Below are 19,663 nucleotides of genomic sequence, written 5' to 3' on the forward strand. Positions count from 1 at the left end.
AAGTCACTACCATATTACGTACAGTATATACACAATGTACTGCGCTGACATAAAATTATAACAGGAAAGCGAAATACTCGCCCATTTATGCCAAATTTTGGGAGAATATCGTCGTAAAAACAGTTGGCAGACGAGCCGTTGTTCCACGAGGCACATACCACACTGCATGTCAGCGGAACAGGCTTGCAATAATTCGGCCAGTACTGTCGCGATGCTCACCCTCAAGCCATATTTGCTGGAGGCGGTCCACAATAGGGCCGATATATGGCGGTCTGTACAGTAGGCTACCGGTACTGGGAGAGTTGTAGCATATGGCCTAGCTATACTGGCCCTCGGCCACGGAGGCTTTTTAACGATATTTAAGTTTTTGTTCATGATCCGACAATATGTTTTTATAACTGATCATTAGGCCTGTATCTCAAAAGTTTTAGCCCATCGAATCGGAGTCTACTTACTAGTAGCCTATATTTCTATCTACAAGCGCAAATTCGACTGTCCTCAATTGAAATGTAAAAAGCTAAAATAGTAAAATAAAATAGTAAAATACTGAAAAGCACGATGTAGATAGGTTTAATATTTCGAGCGATTTCTAAAATACACGTCATAATTGCCCAATGCCCAGTTTGCGTAAATTTTGCTGGTTAACAGCAATAGAGAAACCTTTAAAGACTAAAACTTGAAGCAGACATGTAAGAGTTACCGAATTTTTCGTTTCTCTTTTAAGTAACGCTTTTTTATGAAGCCGAAACAACAACAACAACAATGACGCGCTTGCGCTGGCCTTTCTCCCGCCTAATTTTGAGGCATTCTCTGCGTCAGATGAACACCGAAATGTCTAAAAGAGGAGCACTGATCGTGTTTGAAGGTTGTGATCGCTGTGGGAAGACCACACAGTGTAAAAAGCTTGTCGAGGTTTTGGAAAATGAGAAGGAAGACGTTCAGTTCCTACGATTCCCAGGTATTCAAGATTTTAAATGGAGATCGCTCTAACGTTGCCTTGGCCGAAAAAAATTTTGACAAACCTAATGTCAGCCAGTCTCGGACTAGCGCAGTAAATGACAATATTGCGAGTTTAAAGGCAAAGCTGAAGTGACTCTTCTATCATTCATCACCTGAGCAGTAGCATAGTGTAAACTAGCATGTACATGTAATTTCACTTTCATTTTCTGTCGGATATACAATATTTTAGTTTGGCCCGAAAGACTCCAACTCCTTTTCTCATATTGGCCTAGCGTCGTTGGAATCTTGATGATAACAGTATTAATTTTGTACTCAAAGAAGGTCCAAGCCGATTCTCTTTGTTATTGAACAAGTGTCGTGCAAATAAAAGATATCAACCTAAAGACCTGCCTTCCCCACTCGCCTCACCTTCATCATATGCCCGTACTCGCTTTAGAATAGATTTATTACAGTCATGAATGCTTCCACAATACACGCTCCTCAAGCACAACGTCGATTTTTATTAAGCAGAATGGGAAAGGCTGTACTTCACAAAATAATTTGCGTTGATTTTTTTCAAATGAAATTGAGGTACATGTATGTATGTTTTGTTTTTCTGTTGTAGATCGAACCACTGTGATTGGGAAGATGATCAATGCATATTTAAATGGCAGCTCAGAACTGGATGATCATGTGATTCACCTACTGTTTTCAGCCAATCGGTGGGAGGCTGCGTAAGTGTGTACACATTTGTTGAGTCAGGTGTGGCTTTTAAGTGCAGAAAGTCTTGAGTCAAACAGCAGTGGATATATTCTGTTAGTTACATGTTTATTAGTAGGATATAGTTACATGTTTATTAGTAGGATATAGTTACATGTTTATTAGTAGGATATAGTTACATGTTTATTAGTAGGATATTCCAAGTAGTAGGATATTCCTATATATGGTATCAGTCACCCCCATAACCCTCAGCCGAGCCCAGCATGAGGATTATTGACACTGTATATTTGCGTATCCCATCACTGAGTAACCATGTAAGGAATTTATCCTGCAAAGACCATTCAATTCAGTGCAGAAGACCGTTGTATAGGCGAAACACTTCAGCGATGTCGCCATTGTACTTACAACCCAACGAAGGGAGATAACCTACTCCGCAGACACATTTGGCGGGGTCTGCAGGATTCAAGAACATATTTGTACCCTAAGCGACCATTGTTGTCCAATGAAAAGCAGAGTATTTTGTCTGATGCGGGATAAATGTATTAATGCTGCTATACAGTTCAAAAATGGGTGCAACATTCAGGGCCATATACAAGGACATTTTCCCCCAATATACAGCATACTCTAAATAAGCCCATATTATGGAGAGTATTCCCTTAAATTTTGGAAAAAAAACTTGTTCATGAAAAACTGGCTGCAAAGATTTATAAGTGATTTTGACACAAAATTTGGCTATATGAGGAATTAGTTTTAGTTCTCTGAATAAGTGAAAATCTTTCTCTTCCAAATTAGCCTTCTACAAGGGTGAAGGTATTAAAAACATGTGTTTGGCCATAGCATTATAGGGATAGGATTCATGCATCACATTCTGAAAATGCCTAGCTCTGGGTACATGTATATGTAGTTTTTTTTCATTTTACAGCAAAAATATGAAGAAGCTATTGCAAGGGGGGACAACCCTGATAGTTGATCGCTATGCTTATTCGGGCGTGGCCTTCACAGCTGCTAAGGTACGTGTACAACTGTGTAAAGAACAGGTGCGCGGTATGCACCTGTCCCATCTCTTTATTGTCAGATGTCACTTTTTACAAGGTCATTTATATAGCCCAGCGGCCCGGGTATGTAATTTGGAATTTAAAGAACTGATCAAAATTTTAGTAACTCTTTAATAAAATCAACTGTGATACTTATCAGGGGACAGTATACACAAACATATCTCAACCCCTCCCATATATACAATTGATAATTAAATCTAGTGCTGGTGATGGTGGTTTTACACTATTGTAAATTGGAACATCAGCCAATGGTGTTATTTTATGAACTATATCATGGTATCATTGAACAGATGATGGAAAATATCTACTTTATTATTAATATACTAGGAGGAATTTAGATTGTACATTAGCATGAAACTTAGTATTACCCAAATATTTGCAAAAAATTGTATATTCCCATACTTTTTAAAAAAGTAATGACCTCTGCTTCACAAAATGCTAGAAAACAGATGAAGTATATTGGCTTCTAGCGTAAAAGGTGCAAAAGTTAATTTCCTGAAAGAAATCCTCTTTGAAATGACCAAAGAGCTTCTGTTTCTTAGAAAGCATTATATTGAAGTGTAGGCATTGAGACAGCCACTGTTGGAATAAATCCCCAAACTGTGTTTTGCTGAACAAGTAACAGTATTATACTCAATACTATCGTCTGGTCAAACCAGATACAGGTAGGGCAAAAATTAAAATGTTGTTTGTTTGATGTTACAAGCCTGTTATAAGAGAAGAGAGTAAGTAGGTCGTTTTTTGTTTTTTTTTCTTAGAAGGGAGAACAATACTAGAATACTGTTCAAATGATTGATCACAATTAAACTTCCTCAACATTGATCAGAACACAGTACTAAATTATATCACCCAATATTTGGCAATTCTCAGAATAAATATTCTTGGATCTTTACTTTTGAAGGAGTGCATTGGAGCCTCATGACCTAGTAAATTAAAGTCTATGCTGAGAAATATGTTTCTATTTTCCTAAATTTCCTCATTTTAAGTAAACTTTGTGAGATATTTGGGATTCTTTCTTCATGTGAAAGATCAAATATTTATTCTGTCTTCAACACTCCATTCAGTGTACATGCTTGTCTAAAAGTATGCAGGGTGTAAGCATCCAAGTGAGCTTCAGCTCAGATCAAAAGCCTCTGATCCGTGTGAAATGAGGGTAACACAATGTTGGATGCCAACATAAAAGGGGCTCTGTTGGGGATTCTTTGATAATGTTGGTTTAAACAAAAATCTTCCGTTTTGATCGTGTTTCAGGGGATATTATGGTGTAAGGTCTCAATTTGTCACCATGATTATACAGTCCATGACTGAATTAATTTAATTCTCGAAAAATAAACTGGGGGATTTACATAAGTGTGATACACAAGAGTGACTTGTCCTTGGAAGTAGAGGCCTGTCTCAGTGTCAGTGTTTGTAAACAACTACTTTTTTTTTTTTTTTTTTTGATTGGTGTTTTACGCCGTACTCAAGAATATTTCACTTATACGATGGCAGCCAGCATTATGGTGGGTGGAAACCGGGAAACCCACGACCATCCGCAGGTTGCTGGCAGACCTTCCCACGTACAGCCGGAGAGAAAGCCAGCATGAGCTGGACTTGAACTCACAGCGACCGCATTGGTGAGAGACTCCTGGGTCATTGCGCTGCGCTAGCGCACTAACCAACTGAGCCATGGAGGCCCCCAGTGTTTGTAAACATTCGTCCCGGTTATAACCAGCAGTTCATTTTAGCGAGATTAGGTGTGTTGTAAAGGTAGACCTAAAGCGCGGGGAAAAGAATTGGATCACATATCTCTTATATATCTTGCAGTCGAAAGACGCTGACAGCTGTGATGTTTACAAGATTTCCTTGAACATCTTACAACAATTATCTTAACATCAACTTTAGTGGAATATGTTTCGACAAAAAGCTTGTGGAAAGATTCTCTTTTCATTTTAAAGCTGTCTAAATTAGTATCATTTATCTTTGGGATGACAAACAATAATTCTGGCCTCTGTATTTCCTAATAATTTATTAGTGAGAGGGATTTTGGTCTAAGCTGTTTCTAAAGATTTCCACAATTTATAATTTTCATAGTCCAAAGGAAGTTGAAATTCATTTGCCAAAACATTTAGTAGTTTAACATTCCCATTTTCATTTATAATATCTCTTACAAAAAGTGTGTATTTTTCCAAGAATCAGTGTACAATGATTTCCCACCTTTTGAAATCTGCTTATTCCAGATAACTTGATCAGAAAAAAATAGTTGTTTGGTCACACAATTCGGACCAAATGTCCAGAATACGACAATAAAATTGTGGAAATTTATCAAGTTAGTTTTGGGGACTATAGTTACATTTTCAAGATAAAATTTAATCCGTTAATTCTTTTAAAGCCAGATGATGGAATGATTTTTGTTGCATCTCATCTCAACTCTTCTGCATTTTAGACTACGTAATTATCTCCCTTGAACAGTGCAGGTCAAATCAGGCTACAGCTGGGAGCACTGTGACTGAGCCAAAAGAATAATTCCTGTTACATACACTCAGTCATAATTTGAACCAATCCGTGACAAAGAACAAATTGAACGTCAAACGTATAGTTTACCCTTCATCTGTGTCTTTTCGTAACTTTATAAATACAGTGAGTAAGAGGTGGTTAACAAGCCACAATTAAGAAATAATATTCCTATTATGGGTGTCCAGCTGCAGCTTTATAGTCAATAAGGTTCACAAGGCTATGTCTAGGCCACAAACTTATTAACAGTCAAGGATTCTCTGTGTGCTCATTGTCTATTCTCCACATGTACCATGTGAGGTCAAGTATTCTGTGTGTGCCCACTGTCTATTCTCTGTGTGTACCTTATGCCACCAAGTATTCTCTGTGCGCTCGTGACCTATTCTTGATGTGTACCTTGTGCCATTAAGTATTCTTTGTGTGTTCGCTGTCTATTCTCCATGTGTCCCATGTGCCACCAAGTATTCCCTGTGTGCTCACTGTCTATTCTCCTTGTGTAATGTGTGCCATCAAGTATTCTCTGTGTGCTCGCAGTCAGTTCTCCTTGTGTAATGTGTGCCATGAAGTATTCTTGGTGTGCTCACAGTCTATTCTCTGTGTACCGTATGCCACCAAGTATTCTCTGTGCGCTCACAATCTATTTTTGATGTGTACCTTGTGCCATTAAATATTCTTTGTGTGTTCACTGTCTATTCTCCATGTGTCCCATATGCCACCAATTATTCTCTTTGTGCTCACGGTCTATTCTCCATGTGCGGTCAAGTATTCTCTGTGTTCTCAGTCTATTCTCCATGTGTACCATGTGCGGTCAAGTATTCTCTGTGTTCTCAGTCTATTCTCCATGTGTACCATGTGCGGTCAAGTATTCTCTGTGTTCTCAGTCTATTCTCCATGTGTACCATGTGCGGTCAAGTATTCTCTGTGTTCTCAGTCTATTCTCCATGTGTACCATGTGCGGTCAAGTATTCTCTGTGTTCTCAGTCTGTTCTCCATGTGTACCATGTGCGGTCAAGTATTCTCTGTGTTCTCAGTCTGTTCTCCATGTGTACCATGTGCGGTCAAGTATTCTCTGTGTTCTCAGTCTGTTCTCCATGTGTACCATGTGCGGTCAAGTATTCTCTGTGTTCTCAGTCTGTTCTCCATGTGTACCATGTGCGGTCAAGTATTCTCTGTGTTCTCAGTCTGTTCTCCATGTGTACCATGTGCCACCAAGTATTCTCCATGTTCTCACAGTATTCTCCATGTGTAACATGTGATATCAAATATTCTATGTGTGCTCACCGTCTATTCTCCATATGTACCATGTGACATGAAGTACATGTATTTTCTGTGTGCGCAGTCTATTTTCCATGCACAAATGTGACATCAAGTATGCGCCATTCCTGTACTCACCATTTTACCACATGCTCTGTGTTGAGCATATGCCCGCCATGTACATGTATTCAAAGAATCCTCACCGTTTAATCTCTGTGTACCATGTGTCATTTATTCATGTCCTCACCATTTTATCTCTGTGTACCATGTGTGATCAAGTACATGTATTTTCTGTATGTACCGTGTGCAAATCATCTTACCTCTCTGTGTACCATGTGCTCACGATGCATTCTCTGTGTGTACCATGTGTCACTGTGTACTGCATGTTCATGCCATTCCTGTGTATACCATGTGCTCACAATGCATTCTCTGTGTGTACCATATGTCACTGTGTACTACATGTTCGCCATGCCATTCCTGTGTATACCATGTGCTCACAATGCATTCTCTGTGTGTACCATGTGTCACTGTGTACTACATGTTCACGATGCCATTACTGTGTATACCATGTGCTCACAATCCATTGTGTGTGTGTGTACCATGTGTCACTGTGTACTACATGTTCATGCCATTCCTGTGTATACCATGTGCTCACAATGCATTCTCTGTGTGTACCATGTGTCACTGTATACTATATGTTCACCATGCCATTTCTGTGTATACCATGTGCTCACAATGCATTGTGTGTGTGTACCATGTGTCACTGTGTACTACATGTTCACCATGCCATTCCTGTGTATACCATGTGCTCACAATGCATTCTCTGTGTGTACCATGTGTCACTGTGTACTACATGTTCACCATGCCATTCCTGTGTGTACCATGTGCTCACAATGCATTGTGTGTGTGTACCATGTGTCACTGTGTACTACATGTTCGCCATGCCATTCCTGTGTATATCATGTGCTCACGATGCATTCTGTGTGTGTGCCATGTGTCACTGTGTACTATATGTTCACCATGCCATTTCTGTGTATACCATGTGCTCACAATGCATTGTGTGTGTGTACCATGTGTCACTGTGTACTACATGTTCACCATGCCATTCCTGTGTGTACCATGTGCTCACAATGCATTGTGTGTGTGTACCATGTGTCACTGTGTACTACATGTTCACCATGCCATTCCTGTGTATACCATGTTCTCACAATGCATTCTCTGTGTGTACCATGTGCCACTGTGTACTACATGTTCACAATGCCATTCCTGTGTGTTCCATACAAGTGTGTTTGTGGTGCTGGCAGGCTGGTTTTGAGGTGGACTGGTGTAAGCAGCCTGACGTAGGCCTTCCTAAACCTGACCTGGTGATTTACCTGACACTTAACCAGCAGGAGGCGGCTCGCAGAGGAGGCTTCGGCACTGAGAGGTATGAGCAGGCAGAATTCCAGAAGAAAGTGGCTGAAAACTTTGAAACCATTCGGGAAAAAGACTGGAAGGTAATTTCTCAAAGACTTATAAAAGGATACATGAAACTCTTGGTTTATATTTCTTAATACAGAGTTTATGATGTGGTTTAACGTGAAAAATACAAAAAAGCTTCTTGGGGCATAAATGGCAGTAAACTACAGTCTTCATAAGGCCCCAGTGGCGAGCCCAGAAATTAAGGAAACTGCTGTTGTGAGATCAACAGTGATAGCTGTCAAAACAACTTTGTTAGTGGGGACAACTCCAGTTGGGAGCGCTATTGAAGCTGGTCCTCTATTCCCAGTCTGTTCATTGATGATGAAATTTCAAAGAAAACTTTCATAAAATAGAGGCCTGAGGCTATAAAGAAATGTAAAATATGCCTCAAAAAATGGAGAGTTTTTCTTTTATTCATTTGCTTAGGCATGTAGTTTTAACAATGGTATCCATACATATTATGGTACCTGTTCGTATAGCCTTTTAATTCCAGAGTCAATTTCCCAGTTTCTGCAGGCAGGGATTGCTAACATCAAATGGGTCTACCACTTTGATTTTTATGTGAAGCGCTGGCCAGTGAACATTTGACTTGCATTTTTAGCTCCTCAGCTAACATTGGTGTACTGATGCACTGTTTCCCTGGGCAAACATATTTTAGACATGTATTTTTGGGTTACAGGTTATAGATGCTGACAAGAGTATAGAGGATCTCCATGCAGAAATAAAAAGCTTGGTGAAGAAAACCATGAATGACGTTCACTGGGAAGAGATCAGAACTTTGTGGACATGATAAAAATACTGACTTTTTGTTGTTGAAACAATGTTTTTAAAGACCATGAACAAAGCATTATTAAGCACGTAAAAACGATATGGTATCTGGAGAGATACAAATTTCAGTGTGCAATTTATCTGTTTACTTCTTTTTCACTTTTGTCCTAATAATATTACAGAAATAAGGTATTTGAGTTAGTTACAACTTGATATACCAATTTATGTAATAAAAATGTGACAAGACAAGATTGAAAAATGTGATAAGACAAGATTAGATTACTATGTATTATGAAAGTTATACATAATTTACTTTTTTTGTTCCTGTTTTTGTGAGGCATAGTCTTGATTTTTCACTTGTGCATAAAACACAATCTTTTTCTATAAAAAGACAAGAAATTTCAAATACAGAATACATTCTTGAATGAATGAGTGTATATTTATTTATTTATTTGATTGGTGTTTTACGCCGTACTAAAGAATATTTCACTTATACGACAGCAACCAACATCATGGTGGGGGGAAACTGGGCAGAGCGCGGGGAAAACCCAGGACCATCCACAGGTTGCTGAAGGACCTTCCCACATGCGGCCGGGGAGGAAGCCAGCATGAGCTGGACTTGAACTCACAGCTGCTGCATTGGTGAGAAGCTCCTGGGTCATTACGCTGCTAACCAACTGAGTCACAGAGGCCCCAATGAGTGTATAGAATGAGCAGTGAAAACAGGCCTTAAAAGTGTTAAAACCATGGCATGGTTTTTAATTTGGATTTTTTTTGTGGCCATGGGTTGAACCACAATGTTGTCATCACTGCTAGACCATACTCTTCGATCTGCATGACAACTGATTAAAAAAAGGCTTTTTTAAGTGAAAAAGGATAAAAAAGGAATCTTGTGATGTCACCTTAGAATGGGGTGCATTTAAATCTCTACATGTAACACATACATTTTAGCCACGTTAATTCTTTTAAACATCATGAAAATCACCTTCATGTATTGTCACAAAGCATTTTGGATGCCACATTTGACTCCATCAGGCCAAACCTAGCTTAATTGTTGTTTAATGGGCAGAATACTAAAACCTTTTTTTCAGTGTTGGAAGAGGGTATAAAAATAAATACTTGAAAATCATCTGATTGGTGGAAAATGTGGATTGTCCTGGCAATTTTCCTGTTAGAGACATGTATGTGGTTGGAAAGCCTTGAAGAACAGGAAAATCACCAAAAAATGGGGATCAGAAAAAAAATGGAAAGGTAGAATTTCAGTTTTATATGTATATTCTGTTTTTGTTTTTTTTGGCATTGGCTCCCCAGAAAACACAAATTATAATTGGTGTCACCCTACGTAGAGATTACAGCATTCCAGTAGAATATGTTCACTATATACACAAACTGTTTGTATTCGATTTATTTGATTGGTGTTTTACGCCGTACTCAACAATATTTCACTTATACGACGGCGGCCAGCATTATGATGGGAGGAAACTGGGCAGAGACAGAGGGGAAACTCACGACCATCCGCAGGTTGCTGCCAGACCTTCCTGCGTACGACCGGAGAGGAAATCAGCATGAGCTGGACTTGAACTCATAGTGACTGCATTGGTGAGAGGCTCCTGGGTCATTATAATGCGCTAACACGCTAACCAACAGAGCCGCAGAGGCCCTGCTTGTATTTGAATAGGTTTTGTACATAGTATATGTATATGCTAATAAGTGTATGATAGGAGATTTGTGGTGTATTTATAGCTCATACGTGTAATTATTCTCTGTCATTCCAAAGTCTTCGGATAAAAAATCACGATGGAAACTTCATTGTGATCAATTGTAATGATTAGAAATTGTAATGATTGTAATTCAAGTCTTTGGATAAAAAATCATGAAGGAAACTTCATTGTGATCAATTGTAATGATTAGAAATTGTAATGATTGTAATTCAAGTCTTTGGATAAAAAATCATGAAGGAAACTTCATTGTGATCAATTGTAATGATTACAAATTGAATTCATGCATGTGTATAATAAGGTTAAATATTTGCTGTTTTCAGTTGGTTTCGCCAGTGTTTTAATTGTTCATTGTCTTATCAGGTGCTTGGTGAGTTATAATGGTTTCTTATGTTCTGCCTGGTTTCTTCTGCTCTGCCTGGTTTCTTCTGTCAGGTTTCCTCCACCCTAAAACTCTTGATATGGAGCGGACCATTGCCAATATTTACATGTAAGAATGAATGAATGCTCTGGGTTTTGCATCGAGCTTAACATTTTTATACGCTTTTTATAAGTGTGTCATGTTATAGCGATTTTGTCCGTCAGCCCATCCGTCCGTAGTCATGTCCGGGCCGTAACTACCCACACATGCATGGGTTGAAAAAGCTGAAGAATTATTAAGGTAGCTAGATCTCGAAAATAATATTGTTCTTATACAAATTCTCAAGTTCTGTAACCCAGCCACCATAAAGTTGGTCAGCTAAGCTGTACTGGGGCCACTTTCACAAAATTTCTTAAGTCATATTTCTCATAATTTTTCGTAAAAGGCGTTGTCTGGGTCTTATAGTGCCATAAGGATACGTCATATACAAGAGAAGTTATGAAAAACTGACGAACGATGCTTTTTAAAATTTGCCCCAGGATGGCTGACTGAAGATCAGCTGGGGCAGTATGTCTTGTTTTGAGTGGATTTATTTATTTGATTGATGTTTTACGCCGTACTCAAGAATGTGTCAATTATACGACAGCGGCCAGCATTATGGTGGGAGGAAACCCACGATAAACAGCAGGTGGTTGGCAGACCTTCCCACGTAAGGCCTTGAGTGGATTTAAAGTCATTACCTTTCATATGCTGTTTAAACAAGGTTACCATCTTGTTATTTTGTTCACCTGATTTCTGTTGATATATGTCATATTCAAGAATATTTTCACTTACACGTACTCCTTATCAGTCAGCTAACATGGTTATTATCACTATGTAAATACTGCACTCAACACTGTACTATATCTTGTCTTTTAGTTCAAAACAACATCTGGCAAATGAGTCTGGATTACAAAGAGATTGTCACATATACCACACACGTGTAATGACTGATGCGGCCTTGAACTGGGGACTTGAATGCCTGTCTGAGGCTAACAAGAACATATGTGCTGGTATATGAGTACAACATCTTGAAATGTTGTAATTTACACAGTTCAAAAATAAGAATATGTATGCAAATGAGTAATCGTATGGCAAATATCTAATGTTTCCACTTGTGGAGATAAACCTGGTATGAAAGACAGGTATTTTGCACGATGCATGATGAAAAATGTTTACGTCATGGGTAAGTCATATCGGTTTTGTCTAACAACTGAACTCAACTAAGTTTAGATAATCAAACTCATCATGTAAACACTTTGTATTCCCTCTCTCACTAACATGATAACTGCTGTTTTTTGTGGCTACATTTTATGACACGCATACCAGTAAGCGGTCTGAGTTAGCGTCTGGGAAGTCGTGGAATAAAAATTCATCAAGTAACTCATACAATTAATGACGATGCAGTGCGGAGTGATGTAAATTAAGTCACACTAAAATGGCATTATGCTACAAAAGGTCTTAATGAAATTTTACAACCTTTTGCTGGACTGAATTCCATCTTTTATTAGATGTAATATAGCTTTCCAGATAACTACCCTATTTCTTCCACTTTTTCGCATGTTTAAGGACAACATTGAATGCATTTCATCTGCCTTAATACTTTGATAATGGTGAAAATTTATGTTTAACGCGGTTGGCCAAAATTGAGGCTTCACAGAGAAAATCAAGTTTTTAGTCTAAATAGGGAAATCTCCTCAGAATAGGTTTAAAACACCATAATTCTGTGAAAAATTATTGAGTAAGGTGTTAAACCACAATCAGATCAGAAGATTAAAGCTTAGTTTAATTATTCCACACTTTTTTTTTTTTGATGAGGTGTGGTACATGAAATGTTTGGTTGGTTACAGAATACGTGTTTTTACTTGTGGTCTATTTCTGAGCATGTTTTGTTGTTTCCTGATCAAATACACAAGAATAATAAGAATAACATTAAACTGCTGTTTTCACATTAGCCTATTTGTAGGTCCTCCATCTGTAATATTAATTGGTTCTCAGCAGGCTGCATTGGCCTTCAACTTCGCCTTGAGTCAATGAAGCTTTACCACAGGCCAATATGACAGATCTTGGAACTGTAGTAAGGCCAATATGAAAACTGTCATTTAATAACATAATATCATAAACCTGTGATCAGAATACATCGAGCTAAATAAAAGTTGTGTTGTCAAACCATTACAAAAGATATGGATGTATGATTGACATATCTTCATGTAATATGAAACCTACTGGTCACATAATCACTCCTTCCATCCTTGTCTTCTTCCGGCAGTAGTGGTCCTTCAGCCAAACATCCTGTAAATCAAGGGGCATGAAGCTAACATGGATCGACGGACATTTGTATATATATATATATATATATATATATATATATATATATATATATATATATATATAGCTAGTGTACACACATTTAAGTAACTTTATAAACATTTAAGTAACTTCAAGGACATATGTAGACAAGAATTAGGCATTTCGTGATTTTTATTAAAAGAAATAGTTTATCTTTCACCACTACTGATGTAATGTATTTTATGTTTTACATTTTACTACAAATAATTGCTTACCAGGTATTAACAATCTGCAATATATTACCAACATAATACTAATAATAGCTTTTTTTTATGATGACTGCAGTCAATTATGAAATGCTCAGTTAATTTAAATATGCTGAAATTATTAAATTTTTCTTCAATAAAAATAAATTTAGAACTAGTGTAAGAATATGTAAGGTTGTATACCAGTAAGCAAAGTTAACTACAATGAGGTCCTGACAAAGGCCTGGCAGTAGGACCTTGAAATTATTTTACTGACCATTAAATGATCCATTACCAGGTTATAATGATGATTCCACATTCAAAACAGTATGACGATATAATTAAAACGGATACATTTAATTTGTAACATATAGTAGCCCTTGTGCTAGCTTCAATGCATTTGTGACATGACAATGGCTAAAGGCATTTCTTCGGGCGAGCGCCACCTCCCGTGAATAAAAAATATCTGTCTGTCTCATTTTTTTCACCATATATTAAATTGAGAGCCCTGAATAAAGACAATTGTTATACTTGATACAATAACTTCAGTAATTTAATTGCCAGTTAACCTATTAAAGTGAAGAACTTGTTAAGATGCCTCAAGGAAATATCCATCCATGTTAGACAAACATGTCTGCAGATGGTAATGGTAGCCTACACCGATCCTGCACTGATGAAGCACAAGTATGTTGATAAACCAACATATGTTGATAAACCATAAACAAAAACTTCTACTGATAAACCATACACACCTTAAATGCTTTAAAAAAGGTCTTTGGGATATTACTCTTTATTTGAAATAATAGCAGCTTGTAAGTGATTAAATTCACCAAAATCACATTCAGTGATATGTATAACATCAGCCAAGATACAGTGCTGGCTGAACAATATAATGGATAATATAATGGCTAAACTTGAATTTCTGCACTAATAATTACAAAGATGTGATAATATCTATCTACCTATCTATCTATCTATATATATATATGTGTGAAAATTGTACCATTGGGTGACCGATTGGGGTTTCACAGTGTCATTGAGGCGACCCTTTTCATTAGGGCGACCACTGCTGGTCGCCTTAATGTTTGTCCTTATGATTTGTAAAGCCAGGCCCAGATTTGAATGATATAGAAGACTGACAGTGTTGGTTATGAAGTATGAAAGTTATGAAGCCACTTTTTGACGTCCTACCTTCTGCTTTTATCCAGTTTTATTCACTTCTAAAATGAATGGTAAAAAGATGACATTTAGGCGACCACTAAAACTTCTTGTCTTTCACTGGACTTCTCATGTATATGTGGTAAATAACATGCCTGGTTATGCCATTTTTTTATGCCCCATGTTATTATTGGCTTTTAGTGGAGAACGTCCCTTGTCTAAGTTTTTTTTAACATACATGTATATACGTTATCGGGGGTAAAACTCGGCACCGTGCAACGACTATTGGCAATGCTGTCACGAGACTGTCTCGCACGTTGCAACAGCCAGGTTTAATGACGCGATGCACAAGATACGAGTCTGTCTTAGAGTTGCGGAAGAGTTTGGATCGGGAAAGAATGATCTAAGGTAAGCCGTTTAAGTGTTACTCTGTATAACTACTTAAAATTGTTTGAAAACCGTATGATTGTAAAGCTTTTTACAAATTAGGAACAGGTGTACTTGTTTTTATTGTAGACAGTTAAACGGTTAATTGCTTCACAATCTGCGAATCACATTCCCGCGACGTCCCAACAACAACAACAACAAGCGAAAAGGGCATGCTGAAACTACTCCTGTAATCTGGAAAAACCTAGTTAGTCAGTTGAATGCAAATTGGAGGAAACAAAGGAAACGTGTTTTGTTTCAGGATTAAGCTGCAAAATATGAAATAAATTTTATTTCGGCATTTTAGATCAAGACAATTAGATGCCTTTTCAGCTCACATAGGTATATTATTGTTACTGGTTTAATTTGGTTACAAAATGACTTACTATGTTTTACCTGATCTAACCAATCCTTCAACTAAAACATTTTATCAACAAAAGCCTAGTATGTCAACAGCAGCGTGATAACTTCACTTTATTGCCTAACACATGAACAATTATCAGAGAAATAACACCAAGTGTAGTTTGAATACATAAAACAAGTGTTTTAACTAATCAACAAGATCATGATTTGCTGTGATTTCCAGCCAGAATTTTATCTTAGCCGTGGTAAATAAATCTACCAGTCTGAGACATTTTCGAGGAATAGCAGCAACTGCAGCTTGATTACATATTTAGGAATCACCCAAAGTGTTCAACAAAGTCATCATTGTTGTCATTTACTGGAATTTCCTGCCAGAATTTCCTCTTAGCAGCGGGGAATGAATCGGCCAGTTTCAGAATATTCTGGCGTTTCACGCTAGGAATTCCTCTTGGTTCATTCTGTGTTGGTGGTGTAAAGTCCAGTCTGAACTTGGGTTTAAGAAAGTCAACTTCCTGGTACATGTAGTCTCCTTCAAAACCCTCCTTAAACCACATTGCGCGTGAACCTTTACGAAATTCTGCCACTGATATGGAGCTGAGATGAGGTAGCGTTACGTTCTTGGACTTTCTATTACCGTGACCGTCCTCAAATTCATAAAAGTCATGGTATTGCATTGTGATTGGCTTGATCTTAGTTCCCGATTTGTCACACAAATCTACGAAGTCCTGGAAATTACAAATCTCGGGACATTTCTTCATTTTCCTTCCAATGCAGCCATGGACGCTGTCTGCATGCATAAAAGTGTGTCCCCTTTCAAAATACTTCATTGTGATACTTTGTGGGCCCCAGGGTTGATTGACACACCAACACAACACCGTGTAAGGGACCCAGTTTTTGTTTTGTCCCGTGCAGTTGTCTGTCCAGAATATCACAAAATCTGTCTCACAAAGGCACAAACACTTTATATACGTGGAGGCAATGTCAACTCCTAATCTACCCCTGATAGCCTCATGCCACAAAATAACAAAGTCACCGTCTTCTTTTACTGATGCAAATGTCTCATTGAAGACAACTAATCTGCTAACAAAGAAATGTTCTTTGATGGTCATTTTGGGAAGGAGGATAACCTTTTGCATATCTACAGTAAATATACTGGTGTTTTCCTTATCAACAGCACCATCGTGGTCTTCTCGATAATGGGTACAGAAAACGTGAGAACATCCTGACTGAATTGTCTTTAAAAAAGTTGTCCAATTTGTTGTGATCACATGACCAGAATTAGGTAATGTGATTGGTTTAACTCATATGAGAAATAATTTGACTTGCTATGTTTTTCCCTTTCAATTGATCCAGGTAAAAAGTATGAAAGCGATTCCTGTTGAGAGCTTTTGATCTTGTAGAACCTAGTAAGTGACATGTAGTCGTACATTGATCTGGAAAAACCTAGCAAGACGAATTACTAGGTTTTCCCAGATGACTATGTGGTATTTTTCCACATGATATTGACTTACTAGCTTCTTCAAGATCAAAAATTCCCAACAGGAGGGACTTTCACACACTTTACCTGGATGAAATGAAAGAGAAAAACATAGCAAGTCCAGTTGTGGGCCTAACTCATTTTTCACCAAAATTTGACTTACTAGGTTTTTCCAGATGACAGGAGACTAGCACATGGGAGTTTGTAGGGAATAAGTTGCTGTCTCCGCATTTCATTTATGCTATGTCATTGTCTTTCGGTTCCTTAGCATGAAAATTTGTTAAATAAAGTCACTCAGTCAATTAATCAATTTCTGGGGAGCTATTGTATTTGTGGGTTGCTAACCTATCAATCGCATTTTTAATGCTAGGCATCAAAAGACAGCAACCTATTCCCTACAACCTACCGCTAACCGCAACATTAACAGCCACATGAAAGTTGAAGTAATTCTGCCGACATTAGGCCTACGTTTTAGTTATTGCCTTTTGTCAGTTTATCACATAGAAAGAAACAAGCCAATAGATCTAAATGATTCTACAAAATGATGCATATTCACCACTGTTGCCTCCAGCCACCTAACCCCTTTTTGCAAATGTTAGGACTGGTAATACAGTGTTTTTTATGGTGTTTTGTTTAGTGTACATATGCCTAGAAATGTCAGCAGATAACATGTTGACTGAAAATTAATGGTGCATGATGGTTTGACTTCCATGTATTTGCTGCACATGAAAATCATTAAAACAATGGCAGGGAATCCTGCATAAATTTGTTGTCATCCCTAGTCTAGAACCACATTAAGGTTTATCGGCTTTTATATGGTATATTTTTGTGCTTGGGTGGAGTAATTAAAAATAACTTTCTGTTTGCAGATTGAAAGATGTTGAGCAGAGGGAAAAATGGTAAATATTTGCAAACCATACTATTAATGTTACACGTTATGAATATGTATGTCAGTCATTTCAAGATCCAAATTGAGGAGCGGGCCCTGGCTTCTTTTTTTTTTTTTTTGATTGGTGTTATACACCGTACTCAAGAATATTTCACTTATACGACGGCGGCCAGCATTATGGTGGGTGGAAACCGGGCAGAGCCCGGGGGGAACCCACAACCATCCGCAGGTTGCTGGCAGACCTTCCCACTTACGGCCGGAGAGGAAACCAGCATGAGCTGGACTTGAACTCACAGCGACCGCATTGGTGAGAGGCTCCTGGGTCATTACGCTGCGCTAGCACGCTAACCGACCCCTGGCTTCTTGATTAAGGCGCTAGTCTTTCAATCATAGGTCACATGGGTTGTGGCTTCAATCCCATTCTCGGACACAGAACTTCAGAGGTGCAGATAAAATCAAGCCTGCTGAAAATCTATCCTGAACATAGGGTAATTTCACTGGTGATTAAAATTAGACTTCATATTTAATTCGTCAACTTTTTAAAGCTAATTTGAGACCTTGTCACATTGCTAAATCAATGTAAAAACTCTTAAAACATATAATTCTTACCAGTGTTTTGGAATTTCTTTTTTACAGTACATTGGTCTCCTATTATGTAGTTATTATTAAAAACTTAGTACATACCATGGGTACTTTATAAAATTTATTAATTTTTTTTTCAAACAGTAACTGAGCAGGAGGAGTAAAGCAAATCCAATGGAGGATTGTATTTTTTATATAAATTGTAACCTTGATAAAGATGGACTGGAAGTCAAATTTATCAATCAGTTAAATGGTGAGTTGTGCTTTGCTTTTATATTTAGTATTATGTTACAGTGTGTTTTATTTACAATTAAGGAATAAAAATGGAGGAAAATGTGATTTAAGTTTTCACAGTATGTAAATTGGTTTCCACCTTCACAGCTTTTATCTGATTTCAGATGTCATATACCTGAAGTCATGATTAATGTTGCATGAAGCAAAAATCATTCATTGATGGCCAGATTTTGTACTTGGACGCCTCAGCTAATTTAGAGGGAGGATAATATTGTTTTGCCTGTAACACAGTGTTGTTCATATGGGCATGATTTGTATCCCAGATTCATACCAGATGGACAAAGTGGTGAAGTCTGTTGAATTTAAACCAGGCTTTACAAATATATTCACATTGATCTTTAGTTAGCAAGTGTGATGTATGTGTTTGCCTGGGCAGGACATGGTGACCTCAGCATAATATCCAATCTGAATTGTTCATTGAAGATTTTTAAGTCATGTTTTGCATTATTAATAATCAGAAATATTTTTACATGATGTAAGTGAACACAATTTGACATATTCAAAGCCAAGATCTGAAGTAGTAATCTTATTCAGTGACATATTTTAAATCTTTGAAATAAGTTATAAGATTTATGTCAGGTTTGACTTCTGAGTTTTCTGAAGGTCTTTGTTTAACATTTCAGGCAATGGAGGACAAGAATGTGGGGTCCTAGCTGGATTTTTTTCCCTTTCAGTGGAAAAGCGGAATGGTAAGTTCTGCAACTAAAAGCAGTGTATTTTCCTCATGCCATTCTGTTAATGCTGTAGTCAAAGTGCAGAGAATACTTTCTAAAATACATGTTGAACCCCTAGTTTGGAATTAAATAGCTTTTTAAACAATGCTAAAAAACCAGTAGGGTTTACCTAGTATTGAGCTGTGCACAAGTATCCACTATGTTACATCACAGGGGTGATAGCAAGTCTAAGGTAAGCTAATGCAGTTCCCCATGAAATAAAGCTGCTATAAATGTGTCTCAAACTAAAAGAAGGTACATTTTATATTTTGACTGATAAATTTCATGGAAGCATTTGGTCTTCCTTGCATGTGCATCCCGTACCAGTTTCAGTTGACATTCATCAGTTTTATTGGATTCCTTATTTACCTGTGAGACACTTATACTAAAAGTTTTGGTCATAAGCAGATCAGTGTGAT

At 37.6% G+C, this 19,663-nt stretch overlaps 1 protein-coding gene across 1 annotated transcript; it reads left to right on the plus strand.

Moving 5' to 3' along the window:
- Window positions 1–757: 757 nt before the first annotated feature.
- Window positions 758–10,609, plus strand: LOC135479062 (thymidylate kinase-like). The gene is made up of 5 exons (XM_064758780.1): window positions 758–958; window positions 1,565–1,673; window positions 2,582–2,669; window positions 7,766–7,957; window positions 8,602–10,609. Exons 1-5 carry the CDS (start codon window positions 763–765, stop codon window positions 8,710–8,712), a joined length of 696 nt encoding a protein of 231 aa, XP_064614850.1. The 5' UTR covers window positions 758–762; the 3' UTR covers window positions 8,713–10,609.
- Window positions 10,610–19,663: the final 9,054 nt, after the last annotated feature.

The sequence above is a fragment of the Liolophura sinensis genome, chromosome 12 (genome assembly GCF_032854445.1).
Source record: "Liolophura sinensis isolate JHLJ2023 chromosome 12, CUHK_Ljap_v2, whole genome shotgun sequence".
Lineage (NCBI taxonomy): Eukaryota > Metazoa > Mollusca > Polyplacophora > Chitonida > Chitonidae > Liolophura > Liolophura sinensis.

Bases quoted from the DNA above. Each gene is read 5' to 3' on its own strand.
- LOC135479062 (XM_064758780.1), top strand. From the start codon at position 763: ATGACGCGCTTGCGCTGGCCTTTCTCCCGCCTAATTTTGAGGCATTCT. The intron at 1,674-2,581 runs GTAAGTGTGTAC...TTCATTTTACAG, and splicing joins GCCAATCGGTGGGAGGCTGC to CAAAAATATGAAGAAGCTAT. The intron at 7,958-8,601 runs GTAATTTCTCAA...TTTGGGTTACAG, and splicing joins TTCGGGAAAAAGACTGGAAG to GTTATAGATGCTGACAAGAG.